The sequence below is a fragment of the Nerophis lumbriciformis genome, linkage group LG01 (genome assembly GCF_033978685.3).
Source record: "Nerophis lumbriciformis linkage group LG01, RoL_Nlum_v2.1, whole genome shotgun sequence".
NCBI classification, from domain to species: Eukaryota; Metazoa; Chordata; class Actinopteri; order Syngnathiformes; family Syngnathidae; genus Nerophis; species Nerophis lumbriciformis.
This window is the reverse complement of record NC_084548.2, coordinates 52,402,501-52,425,863: the sequence shown is the minus strand read 5'-3', so window position 1 is coordinate 52,425,863 and position 23,363 is coordinate 52,402,501. Positions and strand designations below refer to the sequence as shown.

At 38.9% G+C, this 23,363-nt stretch overlaps 1 protein-coding gene across 2 annotated transcripts in view; it reads right to left on the bottom strand.

The window, feature by feature from the left end:
- Positions 1-2,732: 2,732 nt before the first annotated feature.
- Positions 2,733-23,363, bottom strand: part of arhgef25a (Rho guanine nucleotide exchange factor (GEF) 25a) — a 155,719-nt gene continuing 135,088 nt past the window's right edge. For both annotated transcript variants that reach the window (XM_061986167.2, XM_061986176.2), the window contains 11 exons: positions 22,998-23,101; positions 22,803-22,872; positions 18,293-18,382; positions 16,840-16,932; positions 15,155-15,205; positions 14,533-14,610; positions 14,263-14,454; positions 14,005-14,185; positions 11,045-11,277; positions 10,834-10,962; positions 2,733-3,788 (listed from right to left, as the gene is read on the bottom strand). In XM_061986167.2, coding sequence (XP_061842151.1) covers positions 3,666-3,788; positions 10,834-10,962; positions 11,045-11,277; positions 14,005-14,185; positions 14,263-14,454; positions 14,533-14,610; positions 15,155-15,205; positions 16,840-16,932; positions 18,293-18,382; positions 22,803-22,872; positions 22,998-23,101 — 1,344 coding nt within the window. In that variant the 3' untranslated portion in view covers positions 2,733-3,665. The remainder of the gene's footprint in view (positions 3,789-10,833; positions 10,963-11,044; positions 11,278-14,004; positions 14,186-14,262; positions 14,455-14,532; positions 14,611-15,154; positions 15,206-16,839; positions 16,933-18,292; positions 18,383-22,802; positions 22,873-22,997; positions 23,102-23,363) is intronic.

Below are 23,363 nucleotides of genomic sequence, written 5' to 3'. Positions count from 1 at the left end.
GCGCTACATTTACTCCGTTACATCTACTTGAGTAACTTTTGGGATAAATTGTACTTCTAAGAGTAGTTTTAATGCAACATACTTTTACTTTTACTTAAGTATATTTATAGAGAAGGAACGCTACTTTTACTCCGCTACTTTTATCTACATTCAGCTCGCTACTCGCTACTAATTTTTATCGATCTGTTAATGCACGCTTTGTTTGTTTTGGTCTGTCAGACAGACCTTCAAAGTGCCTGCCTTACTGGTGACGTTTCACTTCGTTCCACCAATCAGATGCAGTCACTGGTGACGTTGGACCAATCAAACAGAGACAGGTGGTCACATGACCTGACTTAAACAAGTTGAAAAACTTATTGGGGTGTTACCATTTAGTGGTCAATTGTACGGAATGTGTACTGTACTGTGCAATCTAATAATAAAAGTTCCAATCAATCAATCAAAAGTGTGAAGGAAAAAATATACTTTTTTTATTTCAACCGTACATCCCGTCAAAAGCCTCAAGACTGACCGCACATGAGGACGTTCCTGTCTTCACAATAAAAGTGCCGCTCCATCGTGCCTTCGCTTTCAAAACAAGAGTCTCCGAAAGCCAGCGCAAACAAGCTAGCAAGCTACGGAGTTTGACGCCAATATATTTCTTGTAAAGTGTATAAAAACGAATATGGAAGCTGGACAAATAGGATGCCAAAAACCCACCACTTTCATGTGGTATTAGACAGAAAGGAGGAACTTTTCTTCTCCTCCATTTGAAAACGTGGACATTATCATCACTACTGTCTGATTACAATCAATGCAAGTCATCAGAATCAGGTAATACACCAACTTATATTCTAGTCTTCATTAAAGAAAGGAATCTATATGTTAAACATGCATGTATATTCATTAAAACACCTTTAACATGTAAACAAAAACAGCAAAATAAATACATATAAATGATATACTGTATATATCAATGTACATATATATATATATATATATATATATATATATATATATATATATATATATATATATATATATATATATATATATATATATATATATATATATATATATATATATATATATATATATGAGTGTGTATGTTACTCATCAGTTACTCAGTACTTGAGTAGTTTTTTCACAACATACTTTTTACTTTTACTCAAGTAAATATTTGGGTGACTACTCCTTACTTTTACTTGAGTAATAAATCTCTAAAGTAACAGTACTCTTACTTGAGTACAATTTCTGGCTACTCTACCCACCTCTGCACACTAGGGACCATTTAGTGTTGCCGATCAACCTATCCCCAGGTGCATGTTTTTGGAGGTGGGAGGAAGCCGGAGTACCCGGAGGGAACCCACGCAGTCACGGGGAGAACATGCAAACTCCACACAGAAAGATCCAGAGCCCGGGATTGAACCCAGGACTGCTCAGGACCTTCGTATTGTGAGGCAGACGCACTAACCCCTCTTCCACCGCATTGCAGCATTTTCAGGTCCAATTCAATTGGAGTCTAATTTTACTAGGTTGCTTTGTAAATATTACCTGTTGCTTGCACACATTGTGTGTATTAAGCTACTTTTTAAGCTACATATATTTACTAATTGGCTTTTAATTTATCACGAGAGTTGTGTCATCTCAGTCTATTTGATGTTATTTTTACATGTTTTATGTGTTTGTTTGTTTTTTTAGTTAAATGTTTCTTACTCTTGACAATCCTTAGTTTTCTCCTGCTTTTAAATGTTTGTTTAAACTACTGTGCAGCACTATGTGAAACTGTTATCGTTTTTTTTTAATTTGCTATACAAATTAAGTGGATTTAGGATTTTTTATTTATTTTTTATTTTTTATTAAATCAACATAGAAAAAAAACACACGATACACTTTCAACTAGTGCATCAACCAAAAAAAAAAACCTCCCTCCCCCATTCACACTCATACACACCCACTCACACAAAAGGGGTTGTTTCTTTCTGCTACCAATATTCTGGTTCCCACAACATGGACAACACTTCTGCAAGGGACACAGTCCCTGAAGCACACTTGATTGTTTGTGCTGCTGGTCCACTAACATTTTATTTAATTACTATTTTTGTTTTTTAATGTAATTGTCCTTATATTGTTTTACTTTCTTTTTTATCCAAGAAAAGATTTATTTATCTTATCTAAAAAAAAAGAAAAAAAAGAAAAAAAAAAAGGACCTTATCTTCACCAGACCTGGTTGTAAATGAAATTAGCTTCGCTTAAAGGTTTTTTTTTAAAACCAGGTCCAGTCCAGATAATGTCCAAGTCGGGTTCAGCAACACACACCTTCATTCATGTACACTGAAAAAAAAAAAAAATAATAATAATAAATAAAAAAAATAGAAACATTTGGGATTTTTGGGGGAGTTACGGTGTAAATAATTTGTACATTCCATTTACATAACATGTAAGCACCAAATTATTACTTTCCTAAGGGATCACTACTGTAATCTAATGTTACTTTTTTACTTTAAAAAAAAAAAAAAAAAAAAAAGGAGAAGGTGCTGCTGATTCTCATATACATTTTGCATCATGTTTAATTCTTTTCATCTGTATTTGAAGCACGGCGTGAAAGCAATATGTCGACCCCTACTGGCCAAAAACAAGAACAGAACGTGTCAGAAAAGACAACTTCATCTCTTAGTCATACCCACATATGGCCTCTGGAGGGGGCCAGAACACTTTATTTTATATTATATTTATATTATTCAAACAAAACAACCGTTGCACAACCATTTATTAACAAAATCAATTTTATGTTAATTATAAAACATGTGGGTGAGAATAAGAAAGCAAACAACTGATTACAGGTTTTTAATTGTTGGACATTTCAAATTATAAAAAACAAAAGAGACACCAGATAAAAAAAACAAAAAAAAACAGATGAAATAAACATCCTTGCTATCGTAGCGGTGTCCTGTCCAACACTCTGTCCAATCTGATCTGCGCCACTTGACCTTTGACCTGCAGGTGGTGCAAGTCCAGCGAAAAGCCGAATGAAACCAAAGAAACGGTTTCTGCAGAGGTGAAGATGCAAGTCCCCTCATGTACATAACACTTTTTTTGTGTGTGAAACATAAATAGCCGACTCAACAGTTAACCGAGGAATCCCCGCATGAATTACTGCATGAATTACTGCATGAATTACTGCATGTATTACTGCATGTATTACTGCATGTAGTACTGCATGTGTTACTGCAGTTTTCAGTTCTTTCCAAAGGGGCGAAAAGAAAAACATTAGCGGTAAGTACAGGAGGAGCTCATGCACATTCTCATGCACGCACAAATGTCCACACATTGCTGCACACACATTGAAAGGCACACTCCAGTGACCGCCCCACTTCGGAATGAATATTTGATGTTCAAACTGCCCCACATACAAACAAGTACAAAGCAGTAATTGTCAGAACACTGATTGTCTTTTCTTTGGGGGCCCAGTGACATCCAGCTGGGCGATTAAAGTTCATGTGCACACAAGATGACTGCACCTTCATCAACATTGGAAAGCTGTCTCTCTCTAAAAAACAAAAAAAGTCATTTTACAGGTGCAGCCTTAGGTTCCTTCAGATTCCTGAAGCAGATTTAGGGGCCGTCTTCATGTTGTCTGGTCTTCGTGCGGTCTCGCTGACTCACGAGACAGAAGCCACCAGAGTTTATAGGTCATCTTCAGAAAGCTGGGCGAGGTTGCTAGGGCGTCGTCCAGCTGAGGGACCGGAAAACGGAGCCTGGCTTCCAGAATCTGCCGCCTGACCCCTGCGGCAACCATCGCCTGCTCTCTGCGGGGCGGAGGGAACATTTCTCACACCAACAGATTGTATTTCAATGCATTTATTCAAGTTACAGAAAAGTAAAACCCTTTCCCTGCTCAGGAAAATAGCTATGTACAAATGAGATGTTGACAGCCTCACTGTGAGTAATGCTTAGGCCCAAGTTCCTTGTATTCGCTACAGGATATGTACGGGAAACAATTATCTGCGTTTGATAGGCATCTCTTACCGACTTCCTCATCCGACTGAGCCTGCTTCCTGTTTGTTGTGTACCAACTAAGCCAGTCCAGCTTGAGTCAATTGAGAAAGCGGCAGAGAACAACAAATGCTGCCTTGTCGCAGTCCAGCCCCACAGATGTCTCAACACAGTGTGAAGTTATGCTCAACAACAAGATGCTTTCATTGGCGACAGGCTGAAAAGAGCAGATTTTCTATTTTTTATATTTATGTCACAATTAAAAATTGATATTCACAATACGGTCAGGTTGCTGCAGAAAGTCTCTATGGACTCTCCAGCTGGTCATGAATTCTGCTGCTCGAGTGTTGACGAGAATGATCCTATTTCTTCTATACTAACTTGGCCGCCTAATTAAAATTCTCAGCCTTTTTAACAACACTGGAAATGGGAAGTTTGTGATGTAGGGAACATTAAGCCTCGAAGAACATAATACGGCTGGAAATGACTCTCTGAGCATAATTGGTGGAACTTTCTGCTCAGGCCAGACTCACTTTACTCTCTCAACGTAGGACATCAATTATTTTGCCGTAAAATATACATACTCATTCACTTATTTTCTATACCACTTATCTTTAATAGATTCACGGGTAAGCTGGGGACCAGAGAAGAAACTTGGATTTGAGAAGTGGGGGGGCACAACTGGTTTGCGTGGAAGAGGTGTGGCTTGAAGAGATTAGATGCATATTTTGGAGTAATATGAATGGGAAACAAACAAATTATTTATTTTTGTACAACTCAACAAAATCAACAGAATCAAATAAACAACTTTACTTTTTCAAGATTGAATTATGATTTAGTTCATGTTTACATTGTATGTCCCTAGCCGGGAATCGAACCATGTCCTGAACAAAAGACTGATCTTTAAGCCATTGAGCTACCAGGTATCACATACACTTTAGCAGCAATTTGCATCCTTATTCCCTTAGCAACCACATGAATACTTTTGAATGAAGCACCAGATTCCTCTTGTTTGGATTTTTGTATCCGTCTTACTTGTTCGTGATTGTTCGTATCTCGACTGCTGATTGGTCAGCTGCTGCATGCTGTCAACGATTGTCACGTTGGCAAGAAGGAAGCCCCAGAAAGCCAATCAATGAGCTTGTGGTCGGTCTAAAGGTGCAAGCTACAGACTGAACAGCAGTTTTTCGCCTGGCACTAGTGTTTGACTTGTCTGCATTTATTAGCGTAACATTTTTTTGGGACGCAAAAAAAAATACAGGGGACAAAAACAGCTTTTTTTAAAAGTGGAGGGGACATGTACTGTATGTCTCATAAAGATATTGATAAAGTGTTATTCTTTTCAAAACATTTATTTGTTTAGTTTTATTTTGTGTGCTTTAAAGTACATTCAATTGCTTAATCAGTAAAGACTGTTTCGACAGCTCCCCCCTTCCTTCTCACACAATGCACTATTCCATGTTACTACACATGTGCAGACTTGATTCCAAAAACTAGACCAAAACAAACCTGTTGGCATGGTCATGAGATGTTTGTATGAAAAATGAAGCGGCCTTACCCAAGTAGAATTGAGAAGAGGACAAAAGATACAATTTTTTTATTAAAACCAGCCGAGGTGTCAACATTGTTTTCAGTGACCCAGAATATAAGAGATCAACACTGCAGGAGCTACTGTCGGTGCAGGATGAAAATGGAGAGTGAATTCGTATATTCGAAAATGTGGAAGTTATCAGCACTAGTGTAAATTATAATCAAGTCATCAGAATCAGGAAATACACCAACTTATATTCTTGTCTTCATGAAAGAAAGGTATCTATATGTGTTAAACATGCTTGTATTTTTATTAAACACCTTTAACATGTTAACAAAATATGTCTGTTTCATAAATAAATAAACATAAATATATGAATGTATGTATGTATATATAGGTGTATATATATATATACATACATATATATACATGCAGTAGAAAATGGATGGATGGATGAATGGATGTATATATATGAAGATGAGATAGGTCACACCTCAACTTGGTAGTATATTTATAGCTAGAATAGTATTTCTTATATATATACAGTATATATATAAATAAATGACTTTTTTATAGCTAGAATTAACTGAAATTCAAGTATTTCTTATATATTAATATATATATATATATATATATATATATATATATATATATATATATATATATATATATATATATATATATATATATATATATGTATAAATAAATAAATTAGTTTCAGTGAATTCTAGCTATATATATATATTTATTTTATTATATATATATATATATATATATATATATATATATATATATATATATATATATATATATATATATATATATATATATATATATATATATAAAAGAAATACTTGAATTTCAGTGTTCATTTATTTACACATATACACACGCATAAAAGTCTGATCTACAAACTGTGCAGGCAGCATACCCCTTCCCCTTTGAGCTGTCCTGGATGAACTGAAATTATTTTTTCCAATCATTTTGGAACTTGCAAGCGTACTTCTTCTTACTCGTCGTCGCCATGTCTCTTCTTCGTTCTTCTGCTTCGTCTCTGTTATATTTTTGGACATTACTGGAATAATTAACGTGCCGGCTGGAATAAACACACGCTGAGAAATAGCTTCGTGCCTGCCTACCTTATGGGTTATAGATAAACCTATGGATAACAGAGACATTTATAATAGTCTCCTTTTCAGGTGAGAGAGGACGCTAAAGGCAGTGCCTTTAAGGCACGCCTCCTATATTGTTGTCCGGGTGGAAATCGGGAGAAATTCGGGAGAATGGCTGCCCCGGGAGATTTTCGGGAGGGACACTGAAATTCTGGAGTCTCCCGGGAAAATCGGGAGGGTTGGCAAGTATGAAGATGTAGCAGGAAGAAAAGGATGCAGGCAAGAACTCAAGAGTTTACAGTTTTGTCTCATTCAAACACTTTCACCGTGATTACCTCTCTTTTTACCACCGGTCACACACTTCCTGCCTTCACAATAATGGCACTCCCTGTCACAGCTGGTCTAACGGCACTAACAAATTACACTTTATTAAGTATTGACCAATGCACCTAATAGTTACCATAAAGGCTTTGGAATCAGTGATACTCATTGCGTGAGATAATAAGATAAAATATTTGGGCGTTGGCTGTGGGAAATTCAGGACAAAAACATAAGTGCAAATTTCTTGTGTTCAGCGCTTCAGTCAAAACTGTCAGCAGGTAAGAAACCTCTCTTACCCAAAAAACTTTGAACACAATAATTTTTGCACTGACCTACAAACGTTTGTATTTGAGAAGACATGATGAACGCAATCGATTTACTTCAGGGACCAACACAGCCTGTTTGTTTTTATGTGTGTACCCTGCAGCTCTCCCATGATGCACCAAGCTTCCCTCTGTGTCTTTGTATGCTGTTTATGTGTTTAAATATCATTCCTCCACTGCCCTTTAATAGTTGCTCCTGTCCGTCGCAGAGTTGAAGACAACAGCCTTATTAGCAGTACTGTATGATATTAACAGTATATCAAAATTGCTACTGCACACAATTCTATTATGAATAAAGTGATTGGTTAAGGCCATGGTTTTCCTATTTTGGCCTTTCATTCACTGTATATACCAAGGGTCGGCAACATTTACTATCAGAATACCATTTTCCACAAAGGAAAATACTCTGCAGCTGCAAAACATTACACAGCTTATAATCGTTTACATTTTTTATACAATATTTACCTTTTCTGTTGCAACAGAATACAACAAACAGAAGTGCAAACTGTGCATGTGTAACAACAATGCATGTTTTGCTAATTTCTCACCGCATATGAAGCACATGTAGGCAAAATAATCTGTTAATGCAGAATGAAATTCTCTAATTTTTTTCTAAGATTGATTCTTTTTTGGCATGTGTTCATGATTATCTAAATTGCTGCTGATTATCTAATTGCACACTTAGAAATGGGATTTATGGCTCTTTTAAGGGAGCAGGATCTTTCAACGAGTCGTTCAAAAGAGTGGCTCGTTTATTTTGTTACATAACTCCTAAATCATGGAAACTATCATTTGTAACTGTGGGGAGGCGTGGCCGGCAGACCGACAGCGAGGCAGGGCACGCCGGGCTGACTCCAAGATGGCGGCGAGGAGGCGTGGCCGGCGGGCCAGCGGCGAGGCGGGGTGCGCCGGGATCGATGCCGTGATAAATGTCAGGTGCGTGGATCGCCCACCTGGGCACAATTATATAATCTCCTCTCAATGAATAAAAGGGCGGCAGCCGAGAACGACGGGAGAGAAGGAGTTGGAGAGCCAGCAACACATGGAGGAGGAGCCAGAGAGCGAGAGGCAGACGACGCGGCAGGCTGATAAGCGTACCGACGAGCGAGCAGGGAAAAGGAGTTGAAAAGTGACCCGACGAGACTGAGTATTGTTGAAAAATAAACAAAGTCGAACTGCTAGACGTCATGTCTGTCCTTGGTGGTCCATGGAACCCGGACGACAGCGGAAGACTATCACAGTAACATTTAAAATGTAAGATTTGTCTCAGGATACTTCAAATTTGCCCATCTCAACAATATTAACTCTATTGGCAGAAATATTCTGAAATATTATGAATTAATTAATTTGGCTTTTGTTTTTATTATATGCATTCCTTAAGGTGGTACAGTAGCCCCTTGCTTTGACAATAAAATCACTATTTTGTATTTTCCTTACCTAAAAAAAACTCTGAGGCACAAAAAAAACTATGCATGCAACAGATTAAGTTCATGCAAATTAAAGATTGGACATGATACAACTCTTCCGGGATGCCAACCACTGGTGGATACTACACATGTCCAAGCATTGAGTCAGATGGTGGCTACTCATTGCTTTTTTTGCTGTGGAGTTGTTCCTGTTACTCCATCAGGAGTCCTAAAGTGGTTCCATACAAAATTACTTTTAATGAGGTCGTATTCTAATTGTTTTTTTTTTACTTGTGAAACACTTCCATGTGGTCTACATAACATGTAATGGTAGTTCTTTGGTCAAAAAATTGCACAGATTATGTTTTACAGACCATCTTTAAACCGCTTTCGGACAATCCCTTCAGGATGCGCCGTTTTATGGGCGGTCTTATTTACGTGCCTCCACTTTGACTGCATCTTCTCCCTGTCAGCTACATTGTAGTTTTAGCGCTTCCATATGGAGGCGATTGACAGATATAAGTTAGAAACGTACGCTACTTTTTATTAAAAGTGGTGACAGCGGAAGATGCATGTGCATGTATGAGGCAGTCTGCCCCACAACTAGAGGATAGAAAAAAAGGATTGTCCGCTAACAGCACATGCTGGAAAAACGTCAAATGTGTCACGGCGCAAGCCGCTGAGCATTCCTCAATGAGCCCCAAGGAGCGCACCTGGGGACACGCCCACGGCCGCTCATCTCCTGCACGCGTCACTCCGGCGGCAGCAAGCAGCTGCAATCAAACAGCACTCAGCGCACCTGCCATTGATGAGCTTCCTGGGCTTCTTAAGCCAGCATTCTGGGCGAGAACATAATCATCTGATGGAGTACCGTAAGCAATAATCATGCTCTATGCAATCTCTCTCTCTTTCTCTGTGTGTCCTCCACCGTCGTGTTTAATTGGTCTCACGTCTTCCTTGTCGTCCTTCCTGCAGTCTGCCTTCGTTCCTCGTGACGAGCTGTGCGTCTCGTCTTCCCCCGTGTTCCTTCTGCTTCCCTGACTGCCTCTTGGATCTCGACCTCCCGCTTGGACACGGACCTCGTTGCTTCTCCCCAGCCCCCGACCGCTTGCTTGCCCATGAACTGCCTTCTTGCGCTGCCCCTTTTGGACTTGCCTCATGCTCAACACTATCGGTAACACTCAACAGCTAATCTCCACACATAGTCTCACACACACACACCCACTTTAGATTCGTCACACTCCATTTCCCTTGGTTAATTATATTATTTGTTTGTTATTATATATATATATATATATAGTGTATGTATATAATAAATACATAGAGCTTCAAACTGTCTGTGCCGTCTACTCCTCTCGTACATAACAAAATGTTGTGAAAATTCTAAACGGCTTGTTTAGGGGACGTATGAAAGAAGATTGTTTTGGAAGGCATGGCGTAGTGGGTACAGCAACCGTGCCAGAAACCTGAGGCAGGTTCGCTCCCCGCCTCTTACCATCCAAAAATCGCTGCCGTTGTGTCCTTGGGCGGGACACTTCACCCTTTGCCCCCGATGCCACTCACACCGGTGAATTGAATGATGAATGATAGGTGGTGGTTGGAGGGGCCGTTGGCGCAAATTGCAGCCACGCTTCCGTCAGTCTACCCCAGGGCAGCTGTGGCTATGAAAGTAGCTTACCACCACCAGGTGTGAATGAACGATGGGTTCTACATGTAAAGCGACTTTGGGTACTTAGAAAAGCACTATATAAATCCCAGGTATTATTGTTTTATAAATATCGCCATACATTTAAATTTCAAATAATCAAAACTTACCCAGAACCCAAATACACAAAAAAGGTAAGAAAAGTTGGTTTTGCATAAAAGTGCCCTTTAAATAACTTTTGTAGGGAATTAGCCCTATAATAACAACACTACAATTCAGAAACTATAATTAGGTCTTTTTTTTACCAAACCAGCAGAACAACTCCCACAATAATAATTTCTAAGTGAGTCAAATAAATGATTACAATTCTCTAAATTGTTTCCTTAATTTAGGAATGAGCACATTGTTATTACACTGCCAATTAACTACACCAGATTGCCTTCTGTTTTCCTCTGTATTTCTCTAATGTGGAAGTGCAATTACGTCTCCTGTAATGTGCATTAACAAGCATGTGCACTACCTGTGAAGTCTGTGTTGGGGGTGCGTAGAGGCCATTGGAAACAGTGGGACAGCTCAGCTGATCGGACAAGGTCAGCTGGACATGCGATGGAGAAACGCTGCCAGCGGTTCGTGGCTGCACCAGAGCGGGCTGCAAATGCAAAGGATTGTGTTCAAAAGGGCAATTAGGTCAGAACGTTGTGACTGTGTGATAAACACGAGTTAGGTCATACTACATCCTGCAGCAAGAAGGTCTCACTGGGACCTCGAACCGGGCCTTGGCTGGGCAGGAAGAGGGCAGGCAGGGAGGTGTTATGAGAATGGAGGGAGGGCAGTCTGTGGCGGTCGATTGAAGCAGAGGAGTGGGGCCTAAGGGCACTGCCGGTGGACGGTGGCGGCCTCATGCAGCGACCCAGGCTGTTGGACTTGCTTTCTCGTCGCTGATACTCGATAGGGGACTGTAAGGCTAAAACACACAAAGAAGTCAAGTCAGTTTTATTCATAAAGTATAGCACTAATTCACGAGACAAGTTGTCTCAAGGCTCTTTACGCAAGCAAAAACAGTGGATCTACTAAAGCCTGGTGTATATTCTCGTGTCATGTAACTTGCGAAGCGACGTCATCTTGCCCCCTGCCCCTGCGTACCTTCCCGCAAGCGTTGCGTGCACCTCCCAAAAATCCTAGCTTTGCGTTGGTGGCGACGCAAACCGCTGTGATTGGTCAGCTTTTGCAGAGGAGGGCCCCCGACCACAGGAAAGCAAACTTTGTGTTTGAAATACACAAATTATTGTACGGAATAAAGCAACAGTGATTGAACATTTGCATAAAAACAGATATTGTGTACTTTATATCTGCGCGCACTAAAAACAATTATGAATGTGTCGTCTTTCAGCCTATTGTTGTTGTTGTGTCCAGAAGAAAGTCAAAAAGTACTACACTCTTTTTAACTTTTATTGCCAAACATCTACAACACATGACATTAGCACCAGCATGTCGTTGAACTAGTTATTTAACAGTTATTTTCAATTACATGATAGCTTTCTCTTGTCCCACGTCCCGAGTAAATAATAGCATCCTCTGCCGCGACTCGTTCATAAATTGAACAGTCCATCGTCACAAAGGTATTTTCCTCTGCTTTATAAATAAAATGTCCATTACAAGTACACTGAAGTTTCTGAATGGTTAGTACCATTGTAGACTAAGATATCAATGTTGTGGTTGTCATCACTCTTTACAAGAAAGTAAATATCTAGTAAACTACAGCTCCGGTTGCTCCTTCGTAAGAAACTTGCCCTAAGTGTTTTGAAAGGGAATTGCATGTGTTGCACCACCCCCCACAGAAGAACCATAAACCAAACAAGACACAGTCAAGGGACGCAAGCTACGTGACGCTAGAGTATAATCAAGCCTCAAGACTGCGTGTTCAATTGAAGTGCAAACGGGTTGCAGACCGCCCTATTTAAATGAAGTTCTTGCCTATATACCGGCCATACTTGCCAACCCTCCTGAATTTTCCGGGGGACTCCCGAAATTCAGCGCCTCTCCCGAAAACCTCCCGGGACAAATATTGTCCCGAAAATCTCCCGATTTTCAGCCGGAGCTAGAGGACACGCCCCTTCCAGCTCCATGCGGACCTGAGTGACGCAACCTGTTTTCACGTCCGCTTTCCCACGATATAAACAGCGTGCCTGCCCAATCATGTTATAACATCCACAGCTTTTAGAGAGTGCACAACTGTGCACACAACAAGGAGACGAAGCAGAAGAACGAGGAAGATACAGCCATGGTGACGCCGACGACGAGTAAGATGAAGAAATACGCTTGTAAGTTCCAAATCGAATGGAAACAAGAATTTCAGTTTATCCAGGACAGTTCGAAGGGGAAGGGGTATGCTGCCTGTAAATTTTGTAGATCAGACTTCTCCATTGAACACGGTGGCCGAATGGATATACTCACTCGTGAACGGACAGCGAAGCACAAAGCGGCGGCAACACAGCACCGGTCCCAGCCCAGAATTATGGGCTACCTCGCTTAATGGAGACCCGAGGAGGTAACATATGCCGAGACAAAGATGGCTAAGCTGATAGCTGGAAGCAACATCCCGTTCTCATTTGCGGATGTCTACAACAAATCCGTGAAGGATATATTCCCGGACTCAGAGATCGCTCGCCAGTACTCAAATGGCAGAACGAAGGCTACTCAAATAGTGAAAGGTAAGTGTTTTTTTGTTTTTTTTAGTAAGCAGCAAGCACAGTACAGTTAGTAGAACAACTGTGTTTTCATTACTGTTTATTTGATCAAGTCTTTCAAGTACAACAATGAGTAGATGAGTGTTATGGGTGTGTATATGTGTAAATAAATGAACACTGAAATTCAAGTATTTATTTTATTTTTATATATATATATATATATATATATATATATATATATATATATATATATATATATATATATATATATATATATATATGCAATACTTGACTTGGTAAATTCTAGCTGTAAATATACTCCTCCCCTCTTAACCACGCCCCCCAACCCCCACCTCCTGAAATCGGAAGTCTCAAGGTTGGCAAGTATGATACCAGCTGTCACCGTGGAGACAATCGTTTCCCTCCATATTTATGGCTCCATATGGTCCAACCTCTGGCGTTCGGTAATGTTGCTAACATGCAGCACAACAATCTGATATATATATATATATATATATATATATATATATATATATATATATATATATATATATTTATATGTAGTATATATATGTAATATCGGAAATGATCGGTATCGTTTTTTTATTATCGGTATCGGTTTTTTTTGTTTGTTTTTTTGTTTTTTTTTAATATTAAATCAACATAAAAACACAAGATACACTTACAATTAGTGCACCAACCCAAAAAACCATTACACCTGTAAAAGCTTTTTAAATTTTAATCAGAGTTAGATAATATTTTTACTCAATACCAAAAAACTGTGGAAAATAAATCCAAACAATGAATTTGTATACAAAGGAATGCAACACTGAATAAACCATAATTTTAAGCAAAAATGTAAGTTTTAGTTTCTATTCTACTGCTGCCTTACTAAAGAACCTCAAAAGCCATTCCCCAACATTTGCAATGCCTTGTCGCCAACTGAAAAGGTCAATAACAGCAGAGCTGCATTATAATTATGGACAGAGGCATTTGAGGCTCACCATTGAGGAAGTTGCGCTGTGTTTCCAAGATCTGAACCACATCGTTTACCCAAGCTCTGCACGTGTCCGGGCAGGAGGCCAGCAACTGGAAGCGCACCACGCTCCCATCGGAATTGCGTGATGTCAACACAAAGCGTGCATCATCTCCGTCCAAAGAGGGCTCCACCCCCAGGCAGCTCACCTGGAAGAGATTATATTAGAGAAGTTGTGTTGACTGGATTTATTTGGGTAAAATGTGTGTGTACAGTAGGCATTTACCTTGATACTGTTCTTAAAGATGTACCCTGGAAGTGAAAACCCCTTCTTCCTATCAATAGGCTCACTGAAGATGACCAGCTGCTCAAACAGGAAGATCCTTCTTTCTTTGGCTCGCGACAGGAAGCCAATGTCCTGCTCAGTAACGGTGAAGGTGTCCTGCTGGAGCAGCTTCCCCTGGGCTGTGATCTTCCCCTGGTACACAATAACACAACATGTGGAAGTGTTTTTTATGGAAATGTTGGCACAAAATGTTATTTTCTTTACACTTACCTCAAAGCCTTGTAGTCGACCCACATTCATCATGTCATTGCAACGCTTTGGCACAAAGCACATTACTTCTACTGCTTTCTGTATTAGGAAATAACAACAAAAGCAAATGCTGATCATTCCCAAACTACAAACCCTGTTTCCATATGAGTTGGGAAATTGTGTTAGATGTAAATATAAACGGAATACAATGATTTGCAAATCCTTTTCAACCCATATTCAGTTGAATATGCTACTAAGACAACATATTTGATGTTCAAACTGATAAACATTTTTATTTTTTTGCAAATAATCATTAACTTTAGAATTTGATGCCAACAACACGTGACAAAGTGTTGTTAAAAGGAAAGGCCATGTAACACAGTGGTGAACATGCCCTTTCCCAACTACTTTGGCATGTGTTGCAGCCATGAAATTATAAGTTAATTATTATTTGCAAAAAAAAAAATAAAGTTTATGAGTTTGAACATCAAATATCTTGTCTTTGTAGTGCATTCAATTGAATATGGGTTGAAAAGGATTTGCAAATCATTGTATTCTGTTTATATTTACATCTAACACAACTTCCCAACTCATATGGAAACGGGGTTTGTAGCACTAAAACTTTATCTAACAGAACACTCACCTCCAACTCTTCCGTGTCCATGCCAGCTTTGGTGTAATACTTCAGGAAGTCCTGTCCAAATAAACACAGCATGGTCACCTGAACATTCCAGGTTTACTAGTCAGATGTAAAGACATCTGGACCAGCATCAAATGTGCCTTGATTTTGGACCATAAAGGATTCAAAGACATTTTGAGATCTCATAAAAACATTTGATAAACTCTCATGAGGAATGTTATTTGATTACTTAGCTCTGATTAATCAGAATCTTTTTTTGTGATTATTGCGGACTAAAATGCCTAAATTCCTGCAAAAGTTGCAATGATTTGAGGCTCTTTTTTAAATACCATTGAATCAATTTATGATTTTATGAATTTGTGATGAATGTTTTAGATGTTTTAGGTGTTCCTTGTAACCTTATCCTTAAAAAAAAAAAATCAATAAAAAATTTGAAAACAGATACCGTATTGATGTTTTACTCTTTTTATAATGCACAGACTTAAAAAGTAGACACTAGATGCCATAAAGCACATATTCGGAGTCTAATGTTAAAATTACTCTACTGTTTTAATGGATGGATGTTTTAATAATAGTAATAATTAATTACGAATACAGAAAGAAACACTTCAGAAAGACTTCCTTATTGTCCACTCGATGCTCTGTCATCCACAAGTTGCAGACATTCTCCATGTTTATTTTACGCTTACAAAGGGTTTAAACATTAATTTATGTTCCAACACAATTACCCCCCACACATAAATAGCCTTAAAAGCTAACTCTATGCCAAGGGTGGGCAACATTTTTGGCTCAGGGGCCACATTGGCTTTTGAAATTTGACAGAGGGGCCGGTTGAGCACATGATACATTTCAAAACATATATCTATTAGAACTAAGAGTAGGCTTCTCAGAACATGGACTATTTTAATCATAATACATCTATTTTCAACAATATCATATCATACAAATTGTATTATAGGGTTAACACTTCCATTCTCTTTCAGTGGGAGGAGTGTTATTGATCACCCATTTTTGCCAGTGCGTCGAAGTCTAGCATCAGTTTTGTTGTGGCAGTTTTCGAAACAGATTTTTGCTCAATTCTGTTTTAATATTTGGCGAGCCGGATTCAGAGGACCAACCGGATGTGGCCCACAAACCGTAGTTTGCCCACCCCTGCTCTATGCAAAGTCAGCATTGCAAATGAAAACCTGTTTTTAGTTGTCTTACCCTGGATAAATTAAGATTAAATAGATATATAAATACATGTGAACTCGGAAGTGAGCACACTGTGTTGCTAAATGTGTACATTACCCAGAAGGCTTAGCGCTGTAGACAGGAACCAGAAGTAGGTCTGAGCTATGAGGGAGGATGATAATTGTGACAATAAAGAGTTGATATATTGTTACACGTTGCTGTCCTTGCTAGTCTACACAAGAAAAAAACAAGTTCTGATAAGACGGTTGATATGTGCGCTTGAGCGCCACTCTGAGACAAATTCCAATAGCGAAAATGATGCTGATTGGCAAAAATGTTGGGGGATATTGCGTGCATTAGACAAAGTTGCGAGGCTGTGCATAATGTGCGGAGATTGGTTAAATTTGTGGGAATTGGCGCGACCGCAAACTTCTGGGACTTAGTCATGATTTGACCAGGGAGTGTTTGTGTGCGTGTATGTACAATACACATGTGTGGTGCACCCTGATCTTCACCTTGAGCAGCAGCTGGTACTTCATGATCCTCTGGACGGGTTTGATGAGCAAGTCATTGAGTTGCAGCCTGTGACCCAGCTGCTGCCGTAACTCCTAAAAGGCAAAATAATTAACACAAAAACAGTGACACACGTAAACACAGCTGCAGCGTATACTATTTCTGGTAATATCCAATTTAAGATTTGTCTCATGTTCTTGTTTAATCATTATCTTGCTGAGTCACAGCCAAGCATGTACAAATGTACAAAATATCCTGAGAGAATTATAGTCATTATTTATTATTATGGAAAAAGTGTTGGGATCCGCAGTCTTATTTGATAGTTTTCCCTATTTTTAATGAACATTATGAATTTATATTTACAATTTTTACTTGGTTAAGTTAAACTAATTTCATTACATTACACAGTATTTTAACCATATCATGCTTTAATATGCTTATTTTCAAAAATCAAAGCTGCATATGCTTAAATACTTGATTTAAGCATCAAATTATGATTGAAATCATGTATTCAGGTAAATACTTGATTTAAGCATATCTGTTGTGTACTAGTGTATTAACAGAGGGTATGGCGAAAGGCAATTAAGGCGTGGATAGTTAATAGACAGCCTATGTTCCTCATGCAAAAAATTGGGCCAAAAATAACTCTATAAAAAAATATTCAAATGGCGGACATTTATCCATGACAATATGGAGCAGCTGCTGATGCTGTGTTTGACGTAGAAGCAGTTGGTAGGAAATACAGTATAAGTCCTCCCTCCAAGGTATATACAGTACATTATTATTACATCACTTCATAAAACTACTATAGTCATTAGTAGTACATTCTATTGTTTTTATACAATATTATATAAAAGTGTTTTTTTCTTTTTAAAATACATGTTACATATTAAAACACTGTTTTGCTGTGTTTTGGGGGCCAATTTAATATATTTCATTTCAGTGGGTAACATTGATTTGAGATATAACTGTTTTGAGTTAAGAGCTCGGTCACAGAACCAATAAGCCTATAAGTTGATGTATCGTACTCCTATACAGCAGTTTGACTGTTTTGCCATTTCTAATAAAACTTTAATTTTAATAATTACTTAACTTATTGTCACACTTGTGTAGCACCTCAGACTATTGAAAAGCAACTTGCTTGTACGCTTCATAAAAGGATTATGGTAGCTGCAGTCTGACCCTGGAACTGATTATCTGATTATTATTGATTAGAAATAACTCAACAATGAGTAGATGAGTGTTGTGTGTGTGTATATGTGTAAATAAATGAACACTGAAATTCAAGTATTTCTCTTATATATATATATATATATACATATATATGATTATTATTCATTAGAAATGGGAGTGAGCAGCGTTGGTTGGGTTCCAATCATTATATTCCCTGATGTGTAAATACATGATCTGCATATTTGACACCAATAGGCTGTTAAAAGAGTGGGACACACTCACCTCAAAGTAGGTTTCAATGTACTCTGAGACAATGTGCTCCGACTTGGGTTTGTTCTGACAGTACACCACATACATATGCAGACGCCGCTCCTGCAGGACAAACCATAAAAAACATGGAATTGAACTTATGATTGGGTCAAATTTGATTCAAACTTATGTGCATGTATTTTTCTGTTACGCTTCAATGCATACTTGCCAACCCTCCCGGATTTTTCGGGAGACTCCCGAAATTCAGCGCCTCTCCCGAAAACCTCCCGGGACAAATTTTCTCCCGAAATTCCTGACCTGAGTGACGTGTCGACAGCCTGTTTTCACGTCCGCTTTCCCACAATGTAAACAGCGTGCCTTCCCAATCACGTTATAACTGTAGAATGATGGAGGGCGAGTTCTTGGTTTCTTATGTGGGTTTATTGTTAGGCAGTTTCATTAATGTCCTCCCAGCGCGGTAACAACACACAACAACAGCAGTCACGTTTCCGTCTACCGTAAAGCAGTTTGTCTGCCGTAAACAGCAATGTTGTGACACTCTTAAACAGGACAATACTGCCATCTACTGTACATGCATATGTGACAATAACATCTAGGGCTTTTAGAGAGTGCAGTGCACAACAAGGAGACGAAGCAGAATGCATCATCAGAGAGGGTGTTCAGCATGGTTAGAAAAATAGTGACAGAGAATAGAACAAGGATGGACAATTCAACCCTTAACTCAACAATGAGTAGATGAGTGTTATGTGTGTGTATATGTGTAAATAAATGAACACTGAAATTCAAGTATTTCTTTTATTTATACAGTATATATATATATATATATATATATATATATATATATACATATATATATTTTATTATATATTAGCTAGAATTCACCAAGTCAAGTATTTCATATATATATATATATATATATATATATATATATATATATATATATATATATATATATATATATATATATATGAAATACTTGACTTGGTGAATTCTAGCTGTAAATATACTCCTCCCCTCTTAACCACGCCCCCAACCCCCCCCCCCCCACACCCACCTCCTGAAATCGGAGGTCTCAAGGTTGGCAAGTATGCTTCAATGTGAGAAAAAATAGAATAATATGTGAAAAGAGGATTAAAGGGGCAGTCTTTGTGGAATTAGTGTAAGGTTAAAAGGAATCCTTGCAATAACGATTCATTTCAGAGTAATGAAGCAAACTCTCTGCTCAGTGGCCACTCTTCTGTGACTAATTGGCCTTGGGAGGTGGAATCCAAATGCGGCTTGTGCGTAGATGATCACCAGGTGTTGTATACTTTACCCAGTTACTTTGTGTGTAACGGGAGCCTTTCAGCACCCGCCAACATTAAGGCCGTACCTAGCAACAATCTCAAAGTGCTGAGCTGCACTCGATTATAGACCTGTTGTGACGCCACGTGGCCTGGATTCCTCACATTAGCATTGTTTTTGCATGTGAAGTATGTTTACATGTGTGGGTGTGCACACATGCTGTATTTTGGTCTTGCAGCACATATGATACTCTGCTTTTCATTACGTCCCACTTTGCTTGTTTTCACAATATGCTCAGGTTTACTTACACGGTTTTTATATTCCACCACTTTATAAAGTACATTTCTCTGCCTAAAAAAACCTTTTTGGGTTGTTTGAAGGGCAAGAAAGGGCAGGAATAGGATAAAAATAAAAGCCGACATTAATCTTCAACAGACAAAATTGGTCAAATTACTCCACATGTCTGTCTTGGCTACATGTGCCACCACTTAACTAATGAAAACAAAATGATTCCCCATTAGGACAAGCCTTGTGACTCCATTTTAGTACAAAACCTATCTATGCAAAAAGGGTTTTAGGATGAAGCTAAAATGCATTATTACTTTTATAGGTGCATTTAATCTGACCTTTTCTAAACCTTTGAAAGCACATGTTGAATGTGGCCAGCGACGCAATACTCAGGGTTGTCGTAAAGGGGCACCAAGCACAGGGGGGGGGGGTACTCGGGTTTTGTAAAGTTTGAAGATTTGTTTTCTGCCATTTAAATATGTAACTTAAAATACATCATAAACGTTAAAATTAGATGTATTTAGTTGTGAAATAACAAGGTTGCTTGAATTAAATAAGGAATGTCCAAGACTACATATACCCCCTATCAAAAATACAAAATTGTTCATTCCACTTGGATCACTTCACTCAGCACAGTCGTCATAACGTCATTAAAGCTCACCTTTTAAGCATTCACACACAGCACCAACATTATGGAACAAGGATGAGGTGATAGAAGAAAGGTAAAAATACAATACGTCTATTTGTAGCAGCGTAGGAGGAAGATATGTTCAAGTTTCACCTTTGGATCTCATTACAGATAACTATGGTGCCTTCAAGGACCCTCAATTAAAGTTACAAACAAAAGTGTCACTAGTTATACTAGGGAGACTGAGCTCCTATTAGATGCACTTATAATAATATAATCATAATAACAATGATGTATTATTTAGGTGTTGTATTATTCACTGATAATAATCATCTGGGTCTCAGCTAATCTCTGGTTTACATCTGACATAAAGGGAAATGTTCTATATATGTTAATCCCACCTTTAAAAAGTAAAACATCCAATTAAGGTTTTTCACATGTGTTTTAAAAAGCTGGTTTCAACCAAGTCCCCACCTCGTACCAACCTCGTCATGTCCGTTGTGTCCTGAGCAAGACACTTCACCCTTGCTCCTGATGGGTGCTGGTTAGCGCCTTGCATGGCAGCTCCCTCCATCAGTGTGTGAATGTGTGTGTGAATGGGTAAATGTGGAAGTAGTGTCAAAGCGCTTTGAGTACCTTGAAGGTAGAAAAGCGCTATACAAGTACAACCCTTTTATCATTTATTTATTAAGTCCATGCTATACTTAGTTTTTTGGTGCATGTAAACATATCAAGTGTGTGTGTATTGGTGTGGCGATCGCTGGGTTTAGAGTGGGATGGGGGGGGGGGGCTTTAGTAGTTTTGTTTATTGGAGTAAAGAATTTGGTGCTAGGCCACTGAATGTTTGATTGATTGATTGAGACTTTTATTAGTAGGTTGCACAGTGAAGTACATATTCCGTACAATTGGTAACACCCGAATAAGTTTTTCAACTTGTTTAAGTCGGGGTCCACTTAAATTGATTCATGATACAGATATATACTATCATATATACTATTATCATAATACAGTCATCACACAAGATCATCACATTGAATTATTACAATCCGGGGTGTGGAGGGGGGCGGGGCGGGAGGGGGTGGGGTGGGGGGGGGGGGGTTGGGTTTGGTTGTTATCATCAGTCATCAACAATTGAGAACAGAGAAATGGATATTGGACAGTAACAGTGTAGGTCTGACTTGGTAGGATATGTACAGCAAGTAGTGGGGAGAGAGAGAGAGAGAGAGAGAGAGAGAGAGAGAGAGAGAGAGAGAGAGAGAGAGAGATCAGGAGGCACAAGAAAAAGTATCTGCATTTGATTGTTTACATTTGATTATTAACAATCCGGGGAGGGTGTTAGTTTAGGGTTGTAGCTGCCTAGGTGAACTTTTATTGCGGTTTTGAAGGAGGATAGAGATGCACTTTCTTTTATACCTGTTGGGAGCGCATTCCACATTGATGTGGCATAAAATGAGAATGAGTTAAGACCTTTGTTAGTTCGGAATCTGGGTTTAACGTGGTTAGTGGAGCTCCCCCTGGTGTTGTGGTTATGGCGGTCATTTACGTTAAGGAAGTAGTTTGACATGTACTTCGGTATTAGGGAGGTGTAGCGGATTTTATAGACTAGGCTCAGTGCAAGTTGTTTTACTCTGTCCTCCACCCTGAGCCAGCCCACTTTGGAGAAGTGGGTAGGAGTGAGGTGGGATCTGGGGTGGAGGTCTAGAAGTAATCTGACTAGCTTGTTCTGGGATGTTTGGAGTCTAGATTTGAGGGTTTTTGGAGGTGCTAGGGTACCAGGAGGTGCCGTACTTTTTTTACACAGCGTGTTCTTCTCTAACAAGGAGCTAAGCTTTTTTTTTTTTTTTTTTTACAGAAGTCTCTTTTGCAACCTTTTCATAACACTTTGTGACACTGGTCACTTCCCTTTGAGAACATCCTGTATGAAGCCTCACAAAAGGGAAGTGTCGTTGTTTAATTGTTAGGTGTAATCTGCAAATAGCCCCCAGGCCGCCCATTGGACAGTGGGCATTGTGCAGTATAAACGGTATTGCTGCAGAGTTTAGCATCATTGCTGAGCAAACCTAGGGAAAGAAGATTTGTGGAGTAGTTGTTTCATGTTATTATGACCAGTCTGACCCAGACTTGCATGTGTTGTTTGTTAGTCGTGTGTGTCAAGTGGAAGCTGGCAGTGGCGAGAGAAGGAAGGCAGTACAGTATAGTATCAACAGACTCTCTGCATGTTTTCTTTGCTCTATTTACTTCCACTTCAAACAAGTCAAGGAAGCAGAACCAGACTCTACTGGCATGTGTGTGTTTGTTTGTGCACGCCGCAGCAATACTCACGTGTTTAATGAAGAGCTGACCCAGTCTCTCTGGCTCTGCCAAACACTTCTCCAGCTCTCCCAAGAAGTAGCTACAGAGGAAACACACATGGTCATGGATTCGGTCTGACCTATTGTTCCTTTGTCCTCCACTTAGCACAAAGCAACAGGAGGAAACATTATGTACTGTATTCTATTTTCACAATCAAGGACTTACTCTTTATGCCAGTCAAATATTTGGTGAATGTTCCCAAAAACAATCTTGTCTTTTCCCTTCATGTCCTCCGGTATACCTTTAGAGTTCATAGTGGCCATGTAGCCCTGCAAGATAATAAAAACAATAATAATAATAATAAAGAGGTGCTAAATACTAATACCTCACAAAGTGCAATGAGTGACTGCATTACAGTAACTTAGTAGGAACACAACAAAACGTCAAGCATGATATTATGTTTGAACCTGACTATTCCAGAATTTTACAGCCACTGAGCCTAAACAAACCTTGGACTTGTACTTCTTGCTACTGTACACAGAATATTATTTATTTTTGTATGCTATTAGGGTTAACCTGTCATAACAAACT